The sequence below is a fragment of the Protomyctophum parallelum genome (genome assembly GCF_964188405.1).
Source record: "Protomyctophum parallelum genome assembly, chromosome: 19".
Taxonomy (NCBI): domain Eukaryota; kingdom Metazoa; phylum Chordata; class Actinopteri; order Myctophiformes; family Myctophidae; genus Protomyctophum; species Protomyctophum parallelum.
The window spans coordinates 42,556,980-42,578,431 of record NC_139717.1 but is presented as its reverse complement, the minus strand read 5'-3'; the positions used below and the strand labels follow the sequence as shown (position 1 = coordinate 42,578,431).

At 42.4% G+C, this 21,452-nt stretch overlaps 1 protein-coding gene across 3 annotated transcripts in view; it reads right to left on the bottom strand.

Annotated features, from left to right (window-relative positions):
* evlb (Enah/Vasp-like b) overlaps positions 1-21,452 on the bottom strand; it is a gene marked incomplete at its 5' end in the record, with an annotated part of 90,337 nt that overhangs the window by 17,409 nt on the left and 51,476 nt on the right. For all 3 annotated transcript variants that reach the window (XM_083790946.1, XM_083790945.1, XM_083790944.1), the window contains 2 exons: positions 6,861-7,038; positions 9,869-10,037. In XM_083790946.1, the coding sequence (XP_083647072.1) occupies positions 6,861-7,038; positions 9,869-10,037 (347 nt within the window). The remainder of the gene's footprint in view (positions 1-6,860; positions 7,039-9,868; positions 10,038-21,452) is intronic.

Sequence of the window (21,452 nt, the reverse complement as noted above, 5' to 3'; positions counted from 1 at the left end):
AATGTGTGACAGAAACACTGCCGTAGCTCCTCACTACCTGCACCAATCGCTCCCACTTTTCACACAGGCATTGATTGACCTGTGTGAAAAGTTATAAATTAATAACGAATTTATTAGTGGATTAAATATTCCCATCCACTTACATGGGAGTCAAATCGAGTATTTTTTCTCTCAGAAACCGTTTGAGCTGTCATCATTTCCGTCAGTCCAGAAATTATGTCATCAATGATGTCATCAATAGGCAGGTTTGGTCATTTAAAAAAAAAGAGATTTCAAATGGGATCAAATGTTCCAAGAACAATGGCTTCTTTTCTATTATATTTCAGCATGTTCACTTCCCAGGAATTAAAAGGCTGTGATGTCTATTAGCTTGAATTGCTTGTATGGATATGAGCTATCTGTGGTTGTACTAGCTGTAAAGCATGCTGAATAAATAAGTGCGCGCGCACACACACACACACACACACACACACACACACACACACACACACACACACACACACACACACACACACACACACACACACAATTTAAAAATAAACAACTATCTTTCTGTCACTGTGTTCCTGTCAACAAGTATTTATCATTTCAACAGCGTATTCCCCTCACACTAGAGCTGCCTGTGGTGCCGCTATGACTTGTCACCACTAGAGGGGGCAGCCGCAACATTTTAGAATTGAGGAGAAAGTGCTTTTAAGGAGACAGCCTCATCCTCACTTTGATCATCATCAATCATGCCAGGAGAAAGACATTATGCACATACGCACTATGCAGACGCATTCACGCACGCACACACACACACACACACACACACACACACGATGAGATTACGGCATTGCATGTGTTCATAGTTGACTGTAGATTGGTTATTCTATTCTTCACAGTAAAAGTCCTGAGTGTTCATTTAACTCTGACAATGTACAAACGGATCCATTTGGTTCCATTTGTGACACACTGACTAGGGGAGATTACTGGCAACACCAGAAGGTCTGTCTGTCTCTGTCTCTCTCTCTCTCTCTCTCTCTCTCTCTCTCTCTTATGTGACGTGCCAGTATGACGATGTAGGTTATCAATTTACACACAAAAAAACGAACGGCCTGCATGATCAAACTACAGCCCAGTTGGAGGTCTTTGTCATGTTGTGTGTGGCCGGAAAATGAGCTTCGCACCACAGATACATAATTATCTCATTGAACCTATAGCTGGCCCGGTGCATCTTCATGTGTGTGTCAAATGACGTCACATGACGTTCCGGCTGTAAAATAGCAGTATGAATATGAGGTTTCCACCGAAAGGCGATATTTCACTTCCACTCACAACACCTGTGTGTGTGTGTGTGTGTGTGTGTGTGTGTGTGTGTGTGTGTGTGTGTGTGGTTGTGTTGTGTGCTTCCGACCATGCATGTATAAATGTACAAACACTGATTCATGACAGGGAGCTTCCACGTTATATATGGGTGCGGTAAAGGTCACAGGCAGAGTGGTCTGTGGCTGGTGACATTAAACGGTCACTTAAATACATTAGCTGAAAGCCTGCCGGGACGCGATAACCCTCCCCACATAAGAAAACAACTCCCTGTATTGTTCATTATTTTTAGGTTTTTGGGATTGCTGGGACGGTTAGTTGCTCAGGGGTAGAGTATCCAGTAGAATGGCCGATGGGAAAACCGTGAGGTTGCCAGTTCAAACCCGGGCTCCCCCCAGAGTTAGTGTCGAAGTGTCCTTGAGCAAGACTCTGAACCCCTAATTGGTCCCGATGTGCAGGTTGGTGCCTCGCATGGTTTCCTCTGCCATCAGTCTATGAATGTGTGTGTGAATGGGTGAATGTAATGCACATCTATGTAAAGCGCTTTGGATAAATACGCTATATATAAATGCACCATTTACCATTTTGAAGCAAGGCTTCACAAATAGACAATTTGGATGATTTAAACCAAATTAGCCTAAGATAAATTTCTATAAATTGTCAAATCAAATCTGACATTATAGCCTAATTTGTTTTTAGTGGAGTCTGAACTTGCCAATCTGTACGAATGGCACCATGCCTGCATTCATTTGGAACTTTTCAGGATTACAATTTTTAGTAGCAATTAAAAGTAGCCCGATCTACAAGCTCGAAAAACATGACGCGACGTGGATCTGCTAATATTGTATGTTCAAGTAGGACATTAATTTACGGAGAGGAGGGGGGGGGGGGGGGGGGGGGACACAAAAAGTTTGAATATGGAGATAACCAACAGTGATTTGCTAAAGCATCCAGTAGAGGGAGGCCAGGTATTTTTTAACCCATTCTGACCTGAGATCAGATTCATACGCGGTTTCCACTGGACACACACTGGTTCTGATTAACCCATTCTGACCTGAGATCAGATTCTAGAAATGTCAGTGGCTCTTCGATTTTTCCAAAATAGCAGACCTGCAAGCTCGTATCGCGCCACCGAGTGGCGCGATATGAGCTTGTAGATCTGCTATTTTTCAATAGATAAAGCATAACATGATGCCAACACCAAAATGGGTGCCCGGTCAGAATGGGATAATTGGCTGCATGCCGGGATCAATACCATCAGATTGATCTTCGTATGAAGATTACCCACTTAAATATCAGTCTGTTTCAATCAGGTGGCAAAATTGTCAAAATCCCTGCGGTTCTCATTATTTCTTCCTCTCCTGCTGCATGCAGAAGGATTACCATGCCGTCGATTACAATGGACATTTCACCTGGACTTTATGCTTGATTGTATTACCTTAGTAATACAGTTCAGTTGCTTGGTTTAAAAGTCTTCTTTCAATTACCATGATATGTGCGTTTTTTGTAAATTATGGTCCCATTATTAGGCCTATTTTTTTTAATTGATGACAAAGCCGAGTTTGCGTCTAGGGCTTCTGCTGGCTCTACAGAGTGAAGACCCGCCACCGCTCCCCTTCCAGCCAATAGCATTCATTTCTGGTTGCTTTTCGGGAACCCAGAAGTTCCAAGATGGCGGATTTGAATTATCCGAGAAAACGGGTCTGTATATAAACCAATGGGTGATTTTAAAGTAGCAGTTAAAAGTAGCCGTCCAGTGGTTGTCAACATTTTTAGGCTGTGACGTGACCCCCCAAAATAAAACTATTTGAACCCACATCCTGAGAGGCACACTGAGGCATTACATTAGGTTTGACTCGGTTCCACAGACAAATATTGTGAAAATAGCTTTTAGATTGCCTTTTTTTCACTTATTATATTTTATATCACTTATTATTCGATCCCGGGCTCCCCCAGAGTTGGTGTAAAAAGTGTTCTTGAGCAACACTCATTTTTGTCCCACGCAAACATTAAATTCCCATTAACAATGAATGGAGAATTTTACGTCATAGTGTCTAGTTTACATCATGATGATGTACGGTGTATGTAAGAGCGCCCCTCACTTCACACGGGTGTGATTTCTTCACAGTCCATGTCGCTCCTCATCTCTCCACCGCTAGGACAATCCCTCAACAAGATGATGGAGACTTCATTGTCTCCACCAGGCCGAAGGCATGGGGGGAGAGTATGTTTTGCACTCCGTCCGTCCGTGTGTCCGTCCGTGTGTGTGTGTGTGTGTGTGTGTGTGTGTGTCCGTCCGTCCGTGAGCAGCTAATCTCGGCCACCGTTAACCCGCTCGATGCCAAATTTTGCACACACACTCCCTGGATGCCAACGATGAACCTCTGCCCCAAATTTTCCAGAACGGCCTGTTATAGCGCCACCAGGAGGCCGCTTTGTGCAAAACAAGTTTTTGCACAGTACACCTACAGATTTTGTCCAAACATCACGCAAATTGGTACACAGTCTCTCTAGAGCCATTCAACGAAACCGGTCTTTCACATTTCTCAGACTCCATCCTGATTGGTTAAGATTGGCTTCCAAAGTTCACAGGAGTGCTCAGTTTCAAACAAAATGCTGCAAATCATGAACACATCGCGTGATTTCCGTGAAATTGTGCACCCACATTCCCACTAGGCCGAGGACGAAATGCCACATGAACAATTTCAACTCACACTCAAGGTGGCGCTATAACTGGCCGAAAAGTGTTTTTACCTCTAACTGCACGGATCTGTGGATAACTTTGTATGCCAACTCCCTAGAGGCCAAGAAAAAACCTTTGCCTGGAATTTTTCACATCTGCTCTTTATAGCGTCACCAGGAGGCCGACATATGTAAAACACATTTTCTATTATTACTCCTTCAGATTTTATCCAAATTTCACGCAAATCGCTATACACTATCTCCATAGTCATGTGATCAACACGGAGCGGCACCATTTCCCATCAACCATCCTGATTGGCTAAGATTGGCTTCCAAAGCTCACACGATTCGTCCATTTAGAAAAAAGGCCACAAATCACAAACACAGTGTGCAATTTCCGTTAAATTATACACGCACATTTTCACTAGGCCGAGGACGACATGCCACATTTTTTTCCTCAAAATCAGCCTCACGGTGGCGCTATAACAGGCCAATTCATGTTTTTAGCTATAACTGCATCGATCTGTATACAACTTATGTATGCACACATGGAAAAACATTGTACCTGCATCCCTCCAACACGAACCTCCGGCCCAAATCTTCCTCAACAGCCTGTTATAGCGCCACCATGAGGCCACAACCTGACCTGCCCTGGTGGAGACCTGTGCCGATTGGCACTTTGTCTAGTATTCATAATGAATTCGTAAATCTATTTACACATGCGTGAACTCAAACAAAGTGCCTCTGCAGAGAGCAGTGAACTCTCAACACAACAACACAGGAGAACTTTATTGCCGAGTATGGAGATCGTTAAAAGGGATTTTCCCTGGCACTACACTGCATAAAAAAATAAAAATGGTAATTATTTTATGTAGCTGGCCTGCCAACAATGGACTAAACTACTAAAGGACTCAAAGGAGCGACACTAACCCCTCTCTCTGCTGCATTTCCTGTATCTCTGTTCACTACGTCTGTCTGAAATAGAATACAAAATTCCACAAATTAAAATAATGATAATAACACGATTCTGGAACGTAAGAAGGAGACGGCTTGTGGAGTGGCAGTTGTCTGAATGGGGTAAATGTGCAGTGTATTACTGTATTATTAATAGTGTCTGAAAGCCTGCTATGTTTGGAGGAGGTCTGTACAGTCTTGTACCACCGACCATCAACCACTATGTCCTCAGATTCACCTACATCAGCAGCGACATGGGAAGTGTGTTGGTGTAACAAACGCCTGTTGTTTACCATGTCTGGTCATGCTAACCTCAGTGGAACGCCAACTTTTACATTTCAAGGTCCCCCCCCCAAACCCCCCCCCCCCCCCCCCCCCCCAAACCCCCCCCAATAACAAACCTGTAACAGGGAGTGTCCCTGGACTGGGCCCCACTTTGAGATCCACTGTGCTAGATCATTCATGCCTCCTTATTATCCTTTGATAATGATGAACTGATTCCAAATCACAGTTTTTGGCATGTCATTAAAGGGATTGTGACATTAAAAAAAAGGTTTTGGAATTGTTATTTTTTTTAGGTTTTCTAATCTCAATTGCACGCAAAAAACATGAACTTTTAACATTCAGTAGATTTTCTGTGATCTGGGGTTTTCTGGCTCAAACAGGTGCTCTGATTTGCCGGCAGTAAGTGATGTAACACCCTGCAAATCCCATATACTGTATGTCAATGGGATTTGCCAGCAGATGTCACTGTTTTCACTGTGTAAGCCTGTTTTCATTGTAGCTCAAAAGGCTTCCAAACCAAAAAGAAAACTTCAGACCACAGAAAATCCACTGAATGTTCAAAGTTCAGGTTTTTTGGGTGTAATTGAGGTCATAAAACCTAAAAGAAAAAAGAAAAAGAAAAATAAATGAAAAAGAATGTCATAAAACCTTTAAAGGATAAACACATCTCTGGGACCGTCTGACTGACTGACCGACTTCAAACTCGGCTTATGTGTCGAGACGGACCGAGGCGGGAGTGTGGTGCCCACTGCCCCGGCGTGACGTCCGTCTCCATATATGGGCATAAAAGAGACAGAGGCAGACAGACGGGTACAACGAGTACTCTGACAATGGATTCACACATCACTCCTGGACATGGTCAAAATGTGTCAAGAATTTGGCAAAATGGCAGATCTACAAGCCTGCACAACACGCTATTATTAAGTGTTAATTTTGACAGCAAATTCTGACATCTGAAATTGTCTTTAGTCGACTAAATATCAAAAACCTTAACCCATTCTGAACGGGCACCCATTTTGGTGTCAGCATCATGTTATGCTTTATCTATTGAAAAATAGCAGATCTACAAGCTCATATCGCGCCACTCGGTGGCTTGTAGGTCTGCTATTTTTTTTTTTATCGAAGAGCGACTGACATTTTTAGAATCTTATCTCAGGTCAGAATGGGTTTCATCAGACCAGTGTGTGTCCAGTGGAAACCTCATATGAATCTGATCTCAGGTCAGAATGGGTTAATCTTTTAGCCTTTTAGTCTTAGTCAACAAAGTGTATCAATTAGGGCAAAGTACTGTATATGGGGCTTAAATGGCTATAAAGCCATATACCCCCTTTAACCCATTCTGACCTGAGATCAGATTCATATGAGGTTTCCACTGGACACACACTGGTCTGATTAACCCATTCTGACCTGAGATCAGATTCTAAAAATGTCAGTCGTTCTTCGATTATTCAAAAATAGCAGATCTACAAGCTCGTATCGCGCCACTCGGTGGCGCGATATGAGCTGGTAGATCTGCTATTTTTCAATAGCTAAACGCTAAAGCATAACATGATGCCAACACCAAAATGGGTGCCCGTTCAGAATGGGCTAGATGGTGGCTGAGTGTGCATGTGTTGTCGCTAACGCTCCTGTACCTCCATCCTGCGCGCTGAGGATGTTGAGGGCAAACAGCATGGCGTTGGAGAAGGTGGTGGCCTCCTCCTTGCTGGCGAAGTTGAGGCCGTACACCTGTCTGGCGTCTCTCCACTGGTGGAAGGTGGGCGTGGCCTGGTTGTACTTCAGCCCCTTCACGATGGAGTAGTTGATGACCACCTAGAGAGAGAGAGAGAGAGGAGAGAGAGAGATATTGCTGATCTATGTTCTACCTTTTTTGTGTGTTTTCTTTTGCCTGGTGTAAACCTGGCTTATACAACAGGACAGGATTTATTGACGACTTAGTCGTAGTGACGACCTAGTCCTGATTTGCTGCCTCGCCTCAGGCTGTATCTAGCTAATGGGACGGCAAGTAACAACCCGAGGCAGGTTGGTACCTTGCATGGTTTCCTCCGGCATCGGTGTATGCATGTGTGTGTGAATGAATGAATGAATGTTTATTTTCGTGTCTTGTCATTAAGACCCATCCCTTACGGGATTATAAGACACCAACAACATAAATAAACAATATCACGTTTCACTTCCCACACAGAATTTACACAAAGTATTTGATCAAAACGAAAACAACAGAAATAAGCATTATCATAAAATAAAATAAAATACATCACATATAAGTTTTCTTTGTCCGTATATGTCCCAAGCTTTCTCTATAATATTCTGCTAATGCAAATATCTTTTGTTCGAAAATCCATCTCAGTCGCTCTGCATCACTTAACCACATCAGATCTATATTTTTACATCTGTTAAATAACTTTTGACGTATAGCTCATGATACAACGGGCAATAGAAAAGAAAATGGAACTCATTCTCAATATAATTTATATCACAGTAGGTGCAAATACGTTCTTCTTCTGTAACTCCTCTATACCTCCCAGTCTCAAGGTGCAAGGGCAAGATCCCAGAACGGAGTTGGGCACATAGGGATCTTTGTCTTTTGGATAATGGGGCACAAACATACTTTTCACTAGCATAACAGCTTTTTATCGTAACAAATGTTCTCAACTTGTGTGTGTGTGTGTGTGTGTGTGTGTGTGTGTGTGTGTGTGTGTGTGTGTGTGTGTGTGTGTGTGTGTGTGTGTGTGTGTGTGTGCGCGCACCTTGGATAAAGGCGGTTAAGGCGCTATATAAATGCACCATTTACCATTTCACTAGTGCTTCTAGTAGCTTCTAGTCATGACTCAGAAATGCTGCAGTGGCGGAGCGAGTGACAACAGCTAATGTTATGAGCTTTAGCTTACAGGAAATCCATAAGAAAACACAGTGATTGAACCAACAAAAGAGTGTGTGTGTGTGTGTGTGTGTGTGTGTGTGTGTGTGTGTGTGTGTGTGTGTGTGTGTGTGTGTGTGTGTGTGAGTGATGTATACAGTACAGCCAACCACACAGCGATGATGGGGAATGAAATAAGGGAGAATAGATCTCTACTGATGAATCCAAAAATAAATATTAATGAAATGACATTTTAGTAATGTAATGGTTTTACTGATAAATCATTTAGAACTGGAAATGTGGACAAAACAGTCACCTTATGAGGACAATGAGGGATTTGCAGAGAGCGGTGATGTTAATGACATGCTAATGAGATGTAATGACATGCTAATGAGATGAAGTCCACTGGGAGAGTGACAGACGGAGAGGTTGTCTCTGTTGAGAGGGGTATTAACATCGTTAACCACCACTAATTAACCCATTCTGACCGGGCACCCGTTTTGGTGTCAGCATCATGTTATGCTTTAGCTATTGAAAAATAGCAGATCTACAAGCTCATATCGCGCCACCGAGTGGCGCGATACGAGCTTGTAGGTCTGCTATTTTTTGAAAAATCGAAGAACGACTGACATTTTTAGAATCTGATCTCAGGTCAGAATGGGTTAATCAGACAAGTGTGTGTGTCCAGTGGAAACCTCGTATGAATCTGATCTCAGGTCAGAATGTGTTAAGTAGTGGGGCGCACGCACACATTTGTTTTACTATACTTGTGAGGACATCAACATTTTAGGACAGCGATTTTCTGCCATTCTTAAAAATGTTTGGGTCATTTCTAATCCAAAACCCTAAAGCCAAAAATAACAGATCTACAAGCTATGTGACCCCAAATATGAATATCGAGGTGGCGGTCGAAAATATGACGTTTCACAAAGCCTTGTATTGTGTTTCGATAGTACAGTCATTCAGACAGTGACTTATAACTGTGCATACAGTAAATAAATACACACAAAGCCTCCTCACAATAGAATTGTTCAATTCAATATGAAGGAGGACTCCAATGGAAACGAGCCACAGTGCTTTCTTGGGTTCTAAATCCTCTTACCAGACCTTGGATTGATCGAACTGTACTTTCCTATCCTTTTTTTCTGCAAACTGTTTAACCCATTCTGAACGGGCACCCATTTTGGTGTCGGCATCATGTTATGCTTTAGCTATTTAAAAATAGCAGATCTACAAGCTCATATCGCGCCACCGAGTGGCGCGATACGAGCTTGTAGGTCTGCTATTTTTGAAAAATTGAAGAGCGACTGACATTTTTAGAATCTGATCTCAGGTCAGAATGGGTTTAATCAGACCAGTGTGTGTCCGGTGGAAACCTCGTATGAATCTGATCTCAGGTCAGAATGGGTTAATAAAGTAATCAATCAATCAATCAATCAATCAATCAATCGCGTCAAAATCACTTTATAGCCAAACAACTAAAGAACCTCTCGTCTCCACATTTTATTGTTTTGTAAATGAATGCTATTTGATTGTACTACAGAGCGTCACACAAAAGCATCAAAAGCAGCAGCTCTGCAGCTTGCCTTGCAGAATGTAGATCCGCAAAACATTTGATACTTTTGAATTGGAATCCTGAAAAGTAACAGTTTTGGACATATGAGGTTTTTCCACCCGACGATATATAATAATTTGTATAATTTCGTCGCCACAACCTTCTCTTGGACACACTTGCTGTGTGTGTGTGCGTGCGTGCGACCCGTGCGTGTGTGCGTGCGCTACCTGCTGGTCTTGCAGTTTGACGCCCACCACCCTGAAGGTGTTGTTGGCGGTGTTGTGGTAGATGTTGATTCTGCTGAAGCCCTGCTGGCCCGGCTTGATGGGAACCCACTTCTTACTGCTGTCGTCGTACACCATGACAGAGGCCCGCGCCTGGCAGATACTCTGCTCACTGGAGAGAGAGACACACACAGAGAGAGAGAGAGAGAGAGAGAGTTAATTACACATGGGGAATAGAGGAGAGGCAACAACAGTTCAATCACAGTCAATCGAAGAGTCGACAAACTATTGATTAATGGCCAGGCGGAGGCTATGTCAGTTATAGGACAGTGGTTCTCAAACTTCGTCATGTTGAGGACCACCAAAATTGATATGCATTTATTTGGCCTCCCGTATCTCCTATATCACAGGTACAAGATAACTATATTAGAGAAACCTAAATGCCTGCAACACTCTCAAAATGTCTTTAGTCGCTCGTCCACGGAAAGCAACGCGAGAAGAAGAAGCCAGCTGTTGCCAGCACTATGTAAGGTCCTTTACAAAACAAAAATATTTCGCCTCACCAGGACAGCAGCAGCTCTGCAGCTGGCTAAGTGGCTAAGTACGTTTTTTTGGAAAGGACATTACAAGGAAACTACGAAAGCACACGTTTTCCAAATCAACCAGTGGCTAGAAATGAGTGTGTGTGTGTGTGTGTGTGTGTGTGTGTGTGTGTGTGTGTGTCATTTCAGCGTGATGCGTTTGTACCCTGAGGTCAACATGGAGAAGGAAGAGATGCCAGGCTGATCTCCTAATCCTCGGTTTCACTAACGGTCTACTCCAAACATGATGAAACACTCATATAACATCTGCTGACGTTCTTCATGAACATTGACAGTAATTGCTTTTACCATTGGGGGGAGGTGTGTGTGTGTGTGTGTGTGTGTGTGTGTGTGTGTGTGTGTGTGTGTGTGTGTCCATATTAATCAATCAGACTGCATATGTCACTGCTCAGGTACTTTTTCACACATGCGCACACACACACACACACACACACCAATGGCAGAGGCAATTAAGTACAATACCGCCCTCATCGATGGCAGTTCAGTTCAGTGTCTGAGCCGAGAATCGAATTGGGAACCTTCCACTTCTCAAAGTGAGCAATGAGTCACCACCTAAAAGGTGGGAAACTGTCGACCATTTTTATGAAAGCGAGGCCGTTTGTGCTTTAACCATTTTCATCCCGGTGTTTACATTTTGGCACCAAATTGGTGAGAATTTGAGGAAACATTTCAAAGGTTTTAGAATAACTGTCACTGTGCAGCACCATCATATGATGCTGTTTAACCCATTCTGAACGGGCACCCATTTTGGTGTTGGCATCATGTCGTGCTTTAGCTATTGAAAAATAGCAGATCTACAAGCTCATATCGTGCCACCGAGTGGCGCGATACGAGCTTGTAGGTCTGCTATTTTTGAAAAATCGAAGAACGACTGACATTTTTAGAATCTGATCTCAGGTCAGAATGGGTTAGTCAGACCAGTGTGTTGTCCAGTGGAAACCTGGTATGAATCTGATCTCAGGTCAGAATTTGATAAAATAGGGATACTGTACTTTGTTGGCTCTGTATTTAGCCTGCTCTTGTTTCCTTCAACTACATTTTGAGCTTTTTTTTCCCCACCCAAGTTAGGCTTTGCTTTTTTCATACTAGAACAATTTCTTTTTTTTATTTTTATTTTATAACTTTGTTTATTGGTTTTTTTTCCACAGAATCATTATTGAGAGAGTTTGAAAAACCTTAACAGCTTCTCTTAAATAAACCCCACAAGTATGACATAAAAGAGTAAACACATTGAATTTTCACCCCAAAGAAAAAGGACAACAGAAAACAAGACAAACAAACCTTAAATACAAGATCAGTAAAAGTTGAAAAATAAAAGGCATACAAAAACAGACAAAACAACAGTACACCATACTAGAACAATTTCAAAGTTGAATCATACACTTTAAATGCAGCCAGATAACATTAGTCAGTCTTTCTTGACATTAAAATCGTGGCGTTAAAAATGGCGGTATTTGAATGAATTGATTTTGCAAACCTGTAATCGTGACTAGGTTTAACATGTAAGTGGAAATGGAAGAGACTAAGTAACACTGGGCCAAACCCCACTATATGGCTGCCAGGAACCGCTATATGGAAATTGTCCTTCAGGAACTTACATGGGGAAACGTACGCACTCTGGCACAGAGAGAGAGGCTTCAACTATGTCGCGATGCGACGCGTTGTTATAGCTTGAAGATTGGTTATTTTTGGCAAGCGACACTGACTGGTATAAATTAGGTGTCTATACTCTAATCATGTCTTAAAGAGAGAAAGCTCCCCCACTTGTTAAGAATGGGGAGAATGGGTGTTTTGGCTGGAATTACAAGAAGAGCTTCCATCTGTGTCTAGTGCATCCTCGTCGCCAAGCTACAATTTGTGGATCAGCCCCTCAAGGTCTCTGCTGAAAGAGCTGTGTCAGGGAGGTAGAGGGAGGGGGGGGAGGAGACAAATTGAGCGAAGGGAGAGAGAGAGAGAGAGAGAGAGAGAGAGAGAGAGAGAGAGAGAGTGGGTGTGTGAGAGAGAGAGAGAGAGAGAGAGATATTGGGGCAGCAGTATTTTAGGAGGTAGAGTGGCCGCTTGGGAAACGGAAGGTTCCTCCACAGTTAGTACCGAAGTGTCCTTGAGAAAGACAATGAACCCCTAATTGCTCCCGATGAGCAGGTTCGTGCCTTGCATGGTTTCCTCCGCCATCGGCGTATGAATGTGTGAATGTAATGTACCTTAGACAGTAAATGCACCATTTACCATTGGGAGAGAGATGGTAGCAGCACTTGAACAACTGATAAGAGAGATAACCAAGAGAGAGAAACACATACACACAATACAAGACAGACAACAATGCACAGTCTAGAAATGTACTACAAGTTTAGTCTGAGTGTATAAATAGACCCTCATACTCTCCAAGGTAAATTAACAATCGGGGGTCTGCTGTTTATCCATAAATCCGGATAGCTCAGTCGGTAGAGCTCTTGCCTTTGGGCCACATGTTCGTGGGTTCACCAACTCAGCTCAGCGGATTGAGTAGCACAACTTGGGTGCGGCAAGTCGTGCAGTAAGTACTGGGAGCTGATGGTAGGTGTGGCGCTCCACCTCAGCAATCCATCTCCCAGGGGTCTAGCAGCGCAATACGGGGACAGACTCCCGCGTGTTACCGGCTGATACAGACAATAAGCCACTCCAGGGGCGTGCTGGGTCCCTAATTCAGCCCGGGAAGTGGAGTTGTGGAGGCCCTCTAGGTGCGGCGCGCGGTCGCGCGCCGGCGAAACAAAATACCGACGAATCAAGGGGCGTGAGAGCGCATTTTTGGTCACTTTAGGTCCTACAGTGAAATAAAAATCATTTTGATCATATTGATCATTTGCTGTTACAAGCAACAATACAATAATCATTGTGCATTCAACCATGCATTATAAGGAGTTGGACTACAAAGTATTTGTCCTCATTATAACCTCCTCCAAGTCAACCACCTCCTCACCACCAATATTAAATAATAATAATAATGATTAAATGTATTTATTATATTATATTATTATTTATCATATAGTGACTTGATATTGATAATTTGCTGATGAACAATTTACAAGCAACAATACAAGAATCATTGTGCATTGAGCATGCATTATAAGGAGTTGGACTACAAAGTATTTGTCCTCATTCATAAAGTGTTGGACTGTGTCGCCAAATGCATCGCGCATCGCCTGCTATTTAGTCATTTTGAACTGCCCACCTGTTGTTGTGTTGTCGGTCGACTCGGCTGCTGAGGTGCTGGGACCTGCACCCTTAAATAGGTCTGTTATTTTTGCATATTTAGATGCATCTGCCTGAAGCTGTTTTCTTTTTTTTAGTCTAATCTTCTCTGCACCACCGATTTCTTTCTCACCACCACCACTCTTTCTTTTTGACATTTTCCCCCGTTGCTAGTTCTTCTCTCTCTCAATCAAATCATCACAAAAAACTGCTGATGATGCCTGCCTGGCTGGGAGGGATCATTAGGGATGCAAAGAGAAATGACACCACCAAGAGCCAATCAGATTCCACCCCCCACCCCCCACCCCCCAGGAAGGCCAGCCCAGCGCGCTGTCTCTCTGCAAGTGCATGTTAAAGTTGCGCGACACGGCCGACACCACAGTACTACGAAGCATAATTGTGTCTCTTCAAAATAAAATAAAAAATATATGATTCTTTTTTTTTTTTTTTTTAACGGCTGGCCCAGACCGGCCTGGACTGGACCGGCCGTTCGGGAGTTGTCCCGAAATTCCCAATGGCCAGCACGTCTCTGAGCCACTCCCATCCTACTTCATAATGCATTCAGAGTTTCAGGCAGTATACTGTAGCAACAGGACAACAAAAATCACCTTGACGTATATTCCAGCTCTACACTTTATTATTTCTTAGACGCTATAGCAACCAGTCTATGTTAACCACTTAAACCCTTCATGGTTGACCGGAGTATTTTCTGTTTTCTGCAGTGGTGAGAAAAGTATCAATAATGTAGAAATACTCTGGAACACTGGAATGAAAGATTATTGGTAGAAAATGTACTTAATGTACCAAAAGTAGAAAGTACTCATTATGCAGAATGTCCCAATTCACATGTTTTCAAATGTAAGAACCTTTTTGAAAATAGCAGATCTTCAAGCTCACAACGGTGAGCTTGAAGATTGACTATTTTCAAATGGCTGACATTTATGTATAGGGTTCGTGGTATAATGTATGTGTTGTAATAATAATCAAAATCCACAAAGTAACTACTGTAGTAACTAAAGTTTTCAAATAAATGTAGTGGGAGTAAAATATTTGGATCTTGGATGTAGTGGAGTAGATGTCAACATTTTATTTAAGTACAGTACATAAGTAAATAATACTACTTTCCGCCACTGTTGGAAAGCCGATCGACAAACTCACAACGTGCTGCAATGTAACGCGTTGTGAGCTTGCCGATCTGCTATTTTTCCTTTCCCCGCAATAGGGATGCTGCATGGGGTTGAAGTGGTTAAAGTGCCTTGGGTATGAATAAGTGCATCCTAAGCAGGCAGTACGTTGCACACTGTAAAAGCAAAATGAAACACAAGCTCAACACTTTTCCCCTGTAACACGTTTACGCGTTAAGCGCGCCACGCGTTCCCTGGTTTAATACGGTACACACAGGCACCGCATGGTGCATTCATTAGTTTGATGTGAACACGGCGGCAGCTTTACAAGCAAACCATGTGGTTCATTTATTTTCGCTTAACTCGACTTTGTTAATTTTTAAAAAGGTCTTCCAGGCAACTGGTAGGAGATGGCGTGCCAAGGAAAGACCCACGAGCATGAATAAATGAAACAAGACTGGAGTTATAGAACCAGAGCAGAGAGGGGGAGAGAGAGATAGAGAGGGAGAGGGGGACACAGAGAGAGAGAGAGGGAGGGAGCGAGAGATAGAGAAAGAGGGAGGGAGATCTGGTGGTGCTGTATAGGAGCTGAGGCAGTGAGTGACTGACGGATATGGAGTGCACGCACGCACACACGCACGCACAACACATACAGTATGTAAATATACACTGTACCATTGTACCACTCAATTCCACTGCTGAAAGATTAACAATAGCCCTGCAGGAAATGAATAAATCAAGGGCTTCTAAACCCACCTTGATGGCGCGTGGGCGCATACACACACGGCACACAACTCTCTCTCTCTAAATGCCATTCTTCCAGGGTGTGTCCTCATCCAGCCTGGGTTGCAGACAGTACATATTATATACTAGACTCTTGTCTGTTTGTCCGTCTGTCACAGAACAGTATACAGTGACAACATATGCAAACAGCAGTCCTGGTGGGTTGACAACTTGCCACATGCCATTCCTGCCTTCCTCTCCTCCCTGTTTTAGCCCATTGGTTCTCAAACCTTTTATTTTCCAGGACCCACATAACTCTTTAGTTTAGAGTGTACAAATGGGTCCAATTGTCTCCATTTGAACACTACAAGAGTTACATTTGGAACCCCATGCTCAAGCACCCCACTTTTGAGAGACACCGTTCTAGCCAATAAAGTAGAAATCCCTTTAACCCATTCTGACTTGAGATCAGATTCACACGAGGTTTCCGCCGGACACACACTGGTCTGATGAACCCATTCTGACCTGAGATCAGATTCTAAAAATGTCAGTCGCTCTTCGATTTTTCAAAAATAGCAGACCTACAAGCTCGTATCGCGCCACTCGGTGGCGCGATATGAGCTTGTAGATCTGCTATTTTTAAATAGCTAAAGCATAACGTGATGCTGACACCAAAATGGGTGCCCGTTCAGAATGGGTTTAGGACACTGCACTATTTGTAGCATTTCATAGCTCTCTTGGCTCTACTTACAGAAACGGCATCCAAATTCATAAATGGTGCCTGTGATTTATATGCCGCGCTTCGGACATGATGTAAAGATGGAATGTCCAACTTTATGCAACCACTCGGGACAAAGTTTTGTCAATGTCAACACTGATGCACGGCAACATGGCTGAGAGAACCAAACAGATTTACTTTAAAAAAATATATATATATATATATTCTTTAAGATTAGTTTTCGGCTTTTGTGCCTTTATTGATGGTTACAGTGAAGACAGACTGGAAAGAGGAAGGGAGACACTCCTTTCAATTATTTCTAAAACCATTGAACGTGTTGTCTCCAAGCAGCTCTCTCTCCATCTCTCACAGAACAACCTGATGGATCCCAACCAGTCCGGATTTAAGAAGGCCCACTCTTGGTGTTGTCCTGGACAGTCAGCTCTCGTTCAAAACTCACATCACAGCTGTCACTCGATCCTGTAGGTTCACACTCTATAACATACGACGAATTAGACCGTTCCTCACCCAGGAATCAGCCCAGCTCCTAATCCAGACAACAGTCTTGTCAAAACTCGACTATTGTAACTCCCTCCTTACTGGCCTACCAGCATGTGCACTTAAGCCTCTCCAACTGATCCAGAATGCCGCAGCTCGCTTGGTCTTCAACCAGCCAAAAGTCTCACATGTCTCCCCCCTGATCTGCTCCCTCCACTGGCTCCCGGTCGCTGCCCGCACAGAATACAAAACTCTGATGCTGGCATTCAAAGCAACCAAAGGTATGGCTCCCCCATATCTTGCAAGTATGATCGAACCCTACAAACCCTCCCGCGCACTCAGATCAGCCAACGCAGGGAAGCTGGAAGTACCCTCACTAAAAACGCCGGGACAACGCTCCACACGTCCCAAACTCTTCTCCCTTCTGGCTCCAAAACTGTGGAATGCACTTCCCATTGCAGTCAGAACTGCAGCATCACTCCCAATCTTCCACCGTAGTCTGAAAACCCACCTTTTCATACTCCATCATGGCCTATAGCACTTACCCGACCCCCTTAGATAGCATTTCTGTAGACTTAGATAGCATTTGATACAGACTTATAGCACGTATGTAGACAGCACTATAATTGCATTGTATGTAGTCATAGCACGTCATAGTACATATGTATAGCATAGTAGTATATATGTATAGTTTATATGTATAGTTTCATTATATAGATATTCCACTGTTACTTCCTTAGCTTACGCATGTTTCATGATAAATGTTTTTATGTGATGTATTCCCATGCTTTTTTGTTCTTGCTTAATGTAAATCGCTCTGGATTAAGAGCGTCTGTTAAATGCCTAAATTGTAAATTGGAGAGACGGGGAGAGACATGCAGCAAAGGTTGTCATGGCTGGGACTCGAACACACGCCGTGCTGTCAGGCCAGAGCAGAGCCTATAATGTGGCATGCGCCTTGATCGCTAGGCCAGCAGCCCTTGAAATATGTTTTTTAATCATCTCTATTGCAGTCTTGCATATTATGCAGCCAACTAACATTTGCCAAATAGATATGGTTAGGTACAGTAGTTGTCCTTGACTGTAATAAAACACTGTAATAAAACTGCAAGGTAACTGGCCATAACGTTAGTTGTTGAGTGGGGGTGGTTGCCGGATGAACAAAATAACTTCCAGACTGCACCACTAGGGGCCAAATCGTCCTGGACACGGCAAAATGTCCAATTGATTGATTGAATGAATACTGAAAACAATTTGCAAGGACAAAGCACAGGAAGTATACAGTGCAATACGAGCTCTGCTATTAAGTAAGGATGAAACGAGAGAAACATTTGGCTTGTCTCCATTGGTGTCCTCATGTGCTCGATTCATCGAAACAAACCAAAACTGTTACTTTTCAGGATTCAAATGAAAAAAGGGCTATAAAAAAAAATGCAAAACTATATAACCGTGGTTGTGTGTCCTGAGAAGTGTCCAGAATGTGTGCTAACAAAGCTAAAGAGGCGACAGCCAGAAGAAGGTGCAGCCAGGTATAACGAACGTGTCAGCAGTACAGTAAGCAGATCGGTTCTATTTGATCAATCACAGATAGACTCTAACACCGCAAGCACCTGGCCTGCTCGCAGACAGCAGCTATAGTGAATGATGTATAGATGGACTGTATACATGTGTGGATCAGTTCAGTTTACCCCCACCTGGGGCTGTTGTCTGGCCCCACGTATGCATTCTTTCACTGCAGTGGTTCTCAACCCTATCTGGAATAGGGGCCCACAGGGCTGTCACGGTTACAAATTTAAAGTTGAATTTGTCACACAAATAATTGCGATTAACGATTTAATTGTGTCTTTTGCATTGAACATTGGAACGTTACACATTGTATTTCTGTTTGCCTTTTAGGCTTCGTAAGCAGAAATCGCACGGGGCAGACATGACGAATAACTTGAATATACAAAGAAATCACTCATACTTTTTTATCATTTTTTCTTTCCAAATAGCAGAAATAGTATATCTATAGTTGATCTACACCTTACATGTCACCAAGTGACGTGTTTGTAAGCTTGTAGATCTTCTATTTCTGCTATTTTATTTAATGCATGGACATTTTTCGACATGGACACGATTGACGTATTTGCAAAGATAATTGCGATTATATCAAATAATTGCTATTAGGCGATTATGTAATAATTGTGACAGGCCTATAGGCCCACTTTAAAATCATGGGTCCACCCTCTGACCACTTCCGCTGCCGTGTTAAGTGGTCAGATGGGTGTGTTGTGTGCATTTTCAGAGTTTGTTTATTTCCTATTTATTTTTTATTTTTCAGGGTTTTATATAGAAGAAAGACATTTCTTATATTATCATTCAAAGTTTTGTGTTTTGGCCACTTGCAATATCCTCACGGGAGTCACTGCCCACCAGTGGGCCCCGGCCCACAGAGAATTAAACAATATTACACAAGATTATACTGTTACCCTTAAAGAAAAAACACTTTGATTCAATTTCATTAAAACTAAGATATTTGCTAAAAGAAAATCATATTTTTTTTAACGACAGATAACCACAAATGTCCCAAGAAAATCACTAGTCTACAGTAGCAACCCAGTCGGCTGCACTCTGGGAGAACAGAGCAGGTGATTTATATATTTTGATTAGGCGTTCCGTCATGCTCGTTTGAAGCACAGCTGGCTGTTTCAACCAATCAGATTGCTTCCTCGAAACAACCTGTTGTATAATCACCGTTTGACGGTAGCTAGCCTACACCCATGGTCCACAACGCATAGCTATCATAGTTATAGTTATAGTTATCATTACAATTATGTTTATTTACTGTAATTGAAAGATGTGCTGTCAGGTGTTGCACACAATCAATTTGAATGAAATCACTATTGGCACATGACACATATATTGTAGTAGTGGCTTCTGTTTATGACTATGAAATGGGTCTGAATGATTTTGATTGTATCGTTTTAATACAAATAAGTATATGCTTATCAGTGTTGCGAGGATGATTGGGCACTTGGAAAGAAGTCGCCCCTCCACAGGTTTAGATGTAAAGAAGTGGGTGAAATTATTTCGGGGAAAATAACAACTTTTTTCTCTCATTAAAAAAAAACACTTTCACCTTGGTGTCCCAAAATGTTTCAACATGAACTTGTAGACTGGTGGCTATTTCTTTATTTACATTTTCATATATTTTCGCCTATAATGATATGCACGAAATAGTGACACCAGCATGAAAGTGGTTAAGTCTGTGTATTTTATAAATATTTAATCAATTAAAAATATTAACAAGCACGAGCTAATAATGTTTTTCTTCATTCCTTTCAGTTCTATGTTAACTGGTCAACTGGTCTATGTTAAAAGATGAATATATAATCATCTTCATAAAACTGAATCATTCACATACCACTGCAGAATGTATGCTGGTTTGACAGTGTTCACGAATATCTATTAACAAATGCATTTGCGTAACCCCCCTTTCTTTTAGTTGATCTTTTTCACACACACGTGCGCAAGAACGCATGCATGCACGCTCTCTCAGTCTCTCTCTCTCACACACACACACACACACACACACACACACACACACACACACACACACACACACACACACACACACACACACACACACACACACACACGTCACAATGGCCCGGGTCACCTGAAGGTTAATGGTTGACTCACACACTGCTAAAATTATCTCCTCTCCTTCTCTTCTCCTCTGCCCTCCTCTCCTCCCTATTTCTCTCTTTATCTTGCATACATAAACACCCATTCTGACCTGAGATCAGATTCATACGAGGTTTCTGCCGGACACACACTGGTCTGATGAACCCATTCTGACCTGAGATCAGATTCTAAAAATGTCAGTCACTCTTTGATTTTTCAAAAATAGCAGACCTACAAGCTCGTATCGCGCCACTTGGTGGCGCGATATGAGCTTGTAGATCTGCTATTTTTAAATAGCTAAAGCATAACATGATGGGTGCCCGGTCAGAATGGGTTAATAATAATTTTAAAAGAATAGCAATTACAAAGCCATACAAATATAATTCTCTCGCTCTCACTCTCTCTGTTGCAGAACTAATGAACATTTAGTCCGTTTTCCCTTAAGACAATTTATTAGGAGGATGGAAATCATTATCATTCTTCTCCTCTTATCTATAGATAACGTGGGAAACTGTGTGGAAGATTTGCTCTAACAATCCTTTTGTCTGCACTAAAAATACCGCCCGGTTAATAAGTGAGTGGAGAATGCAGGTAGCACTTTTCTCATTATTACCACAGAACATGCTATTGAAAAATAGCAGATCTACAAGCTCATATCGCGCCACCGAGTGGCGCGATACGAGCTTGTAGGTCTGCTATTTTTAGAAAAATCGAAGAACGACTGACATTTTTAGAATCTGATCTCAGGTCAGAATGGGTTCATCAGACCCAGTGTTTGTCCGGCGGAAACCTCGTATGAATCTGATCTCAGGTCAGAATGGGTTAAACTCGAGCTCAATTTTAAACGTCGGCTAATCGAAAAGCAATTGATGTACTCCAAGCTCAGCAGATCACAGCTACTGTCAAAGAATGATGAAAATGATAAAATCTCTAAGCTTCCATAATGTTCATCTGGCCTCATCACAAGCCCTGTACACTCAAAACATGCACCGTATATGGCCAGTACAGAATTCATTCCATATTGA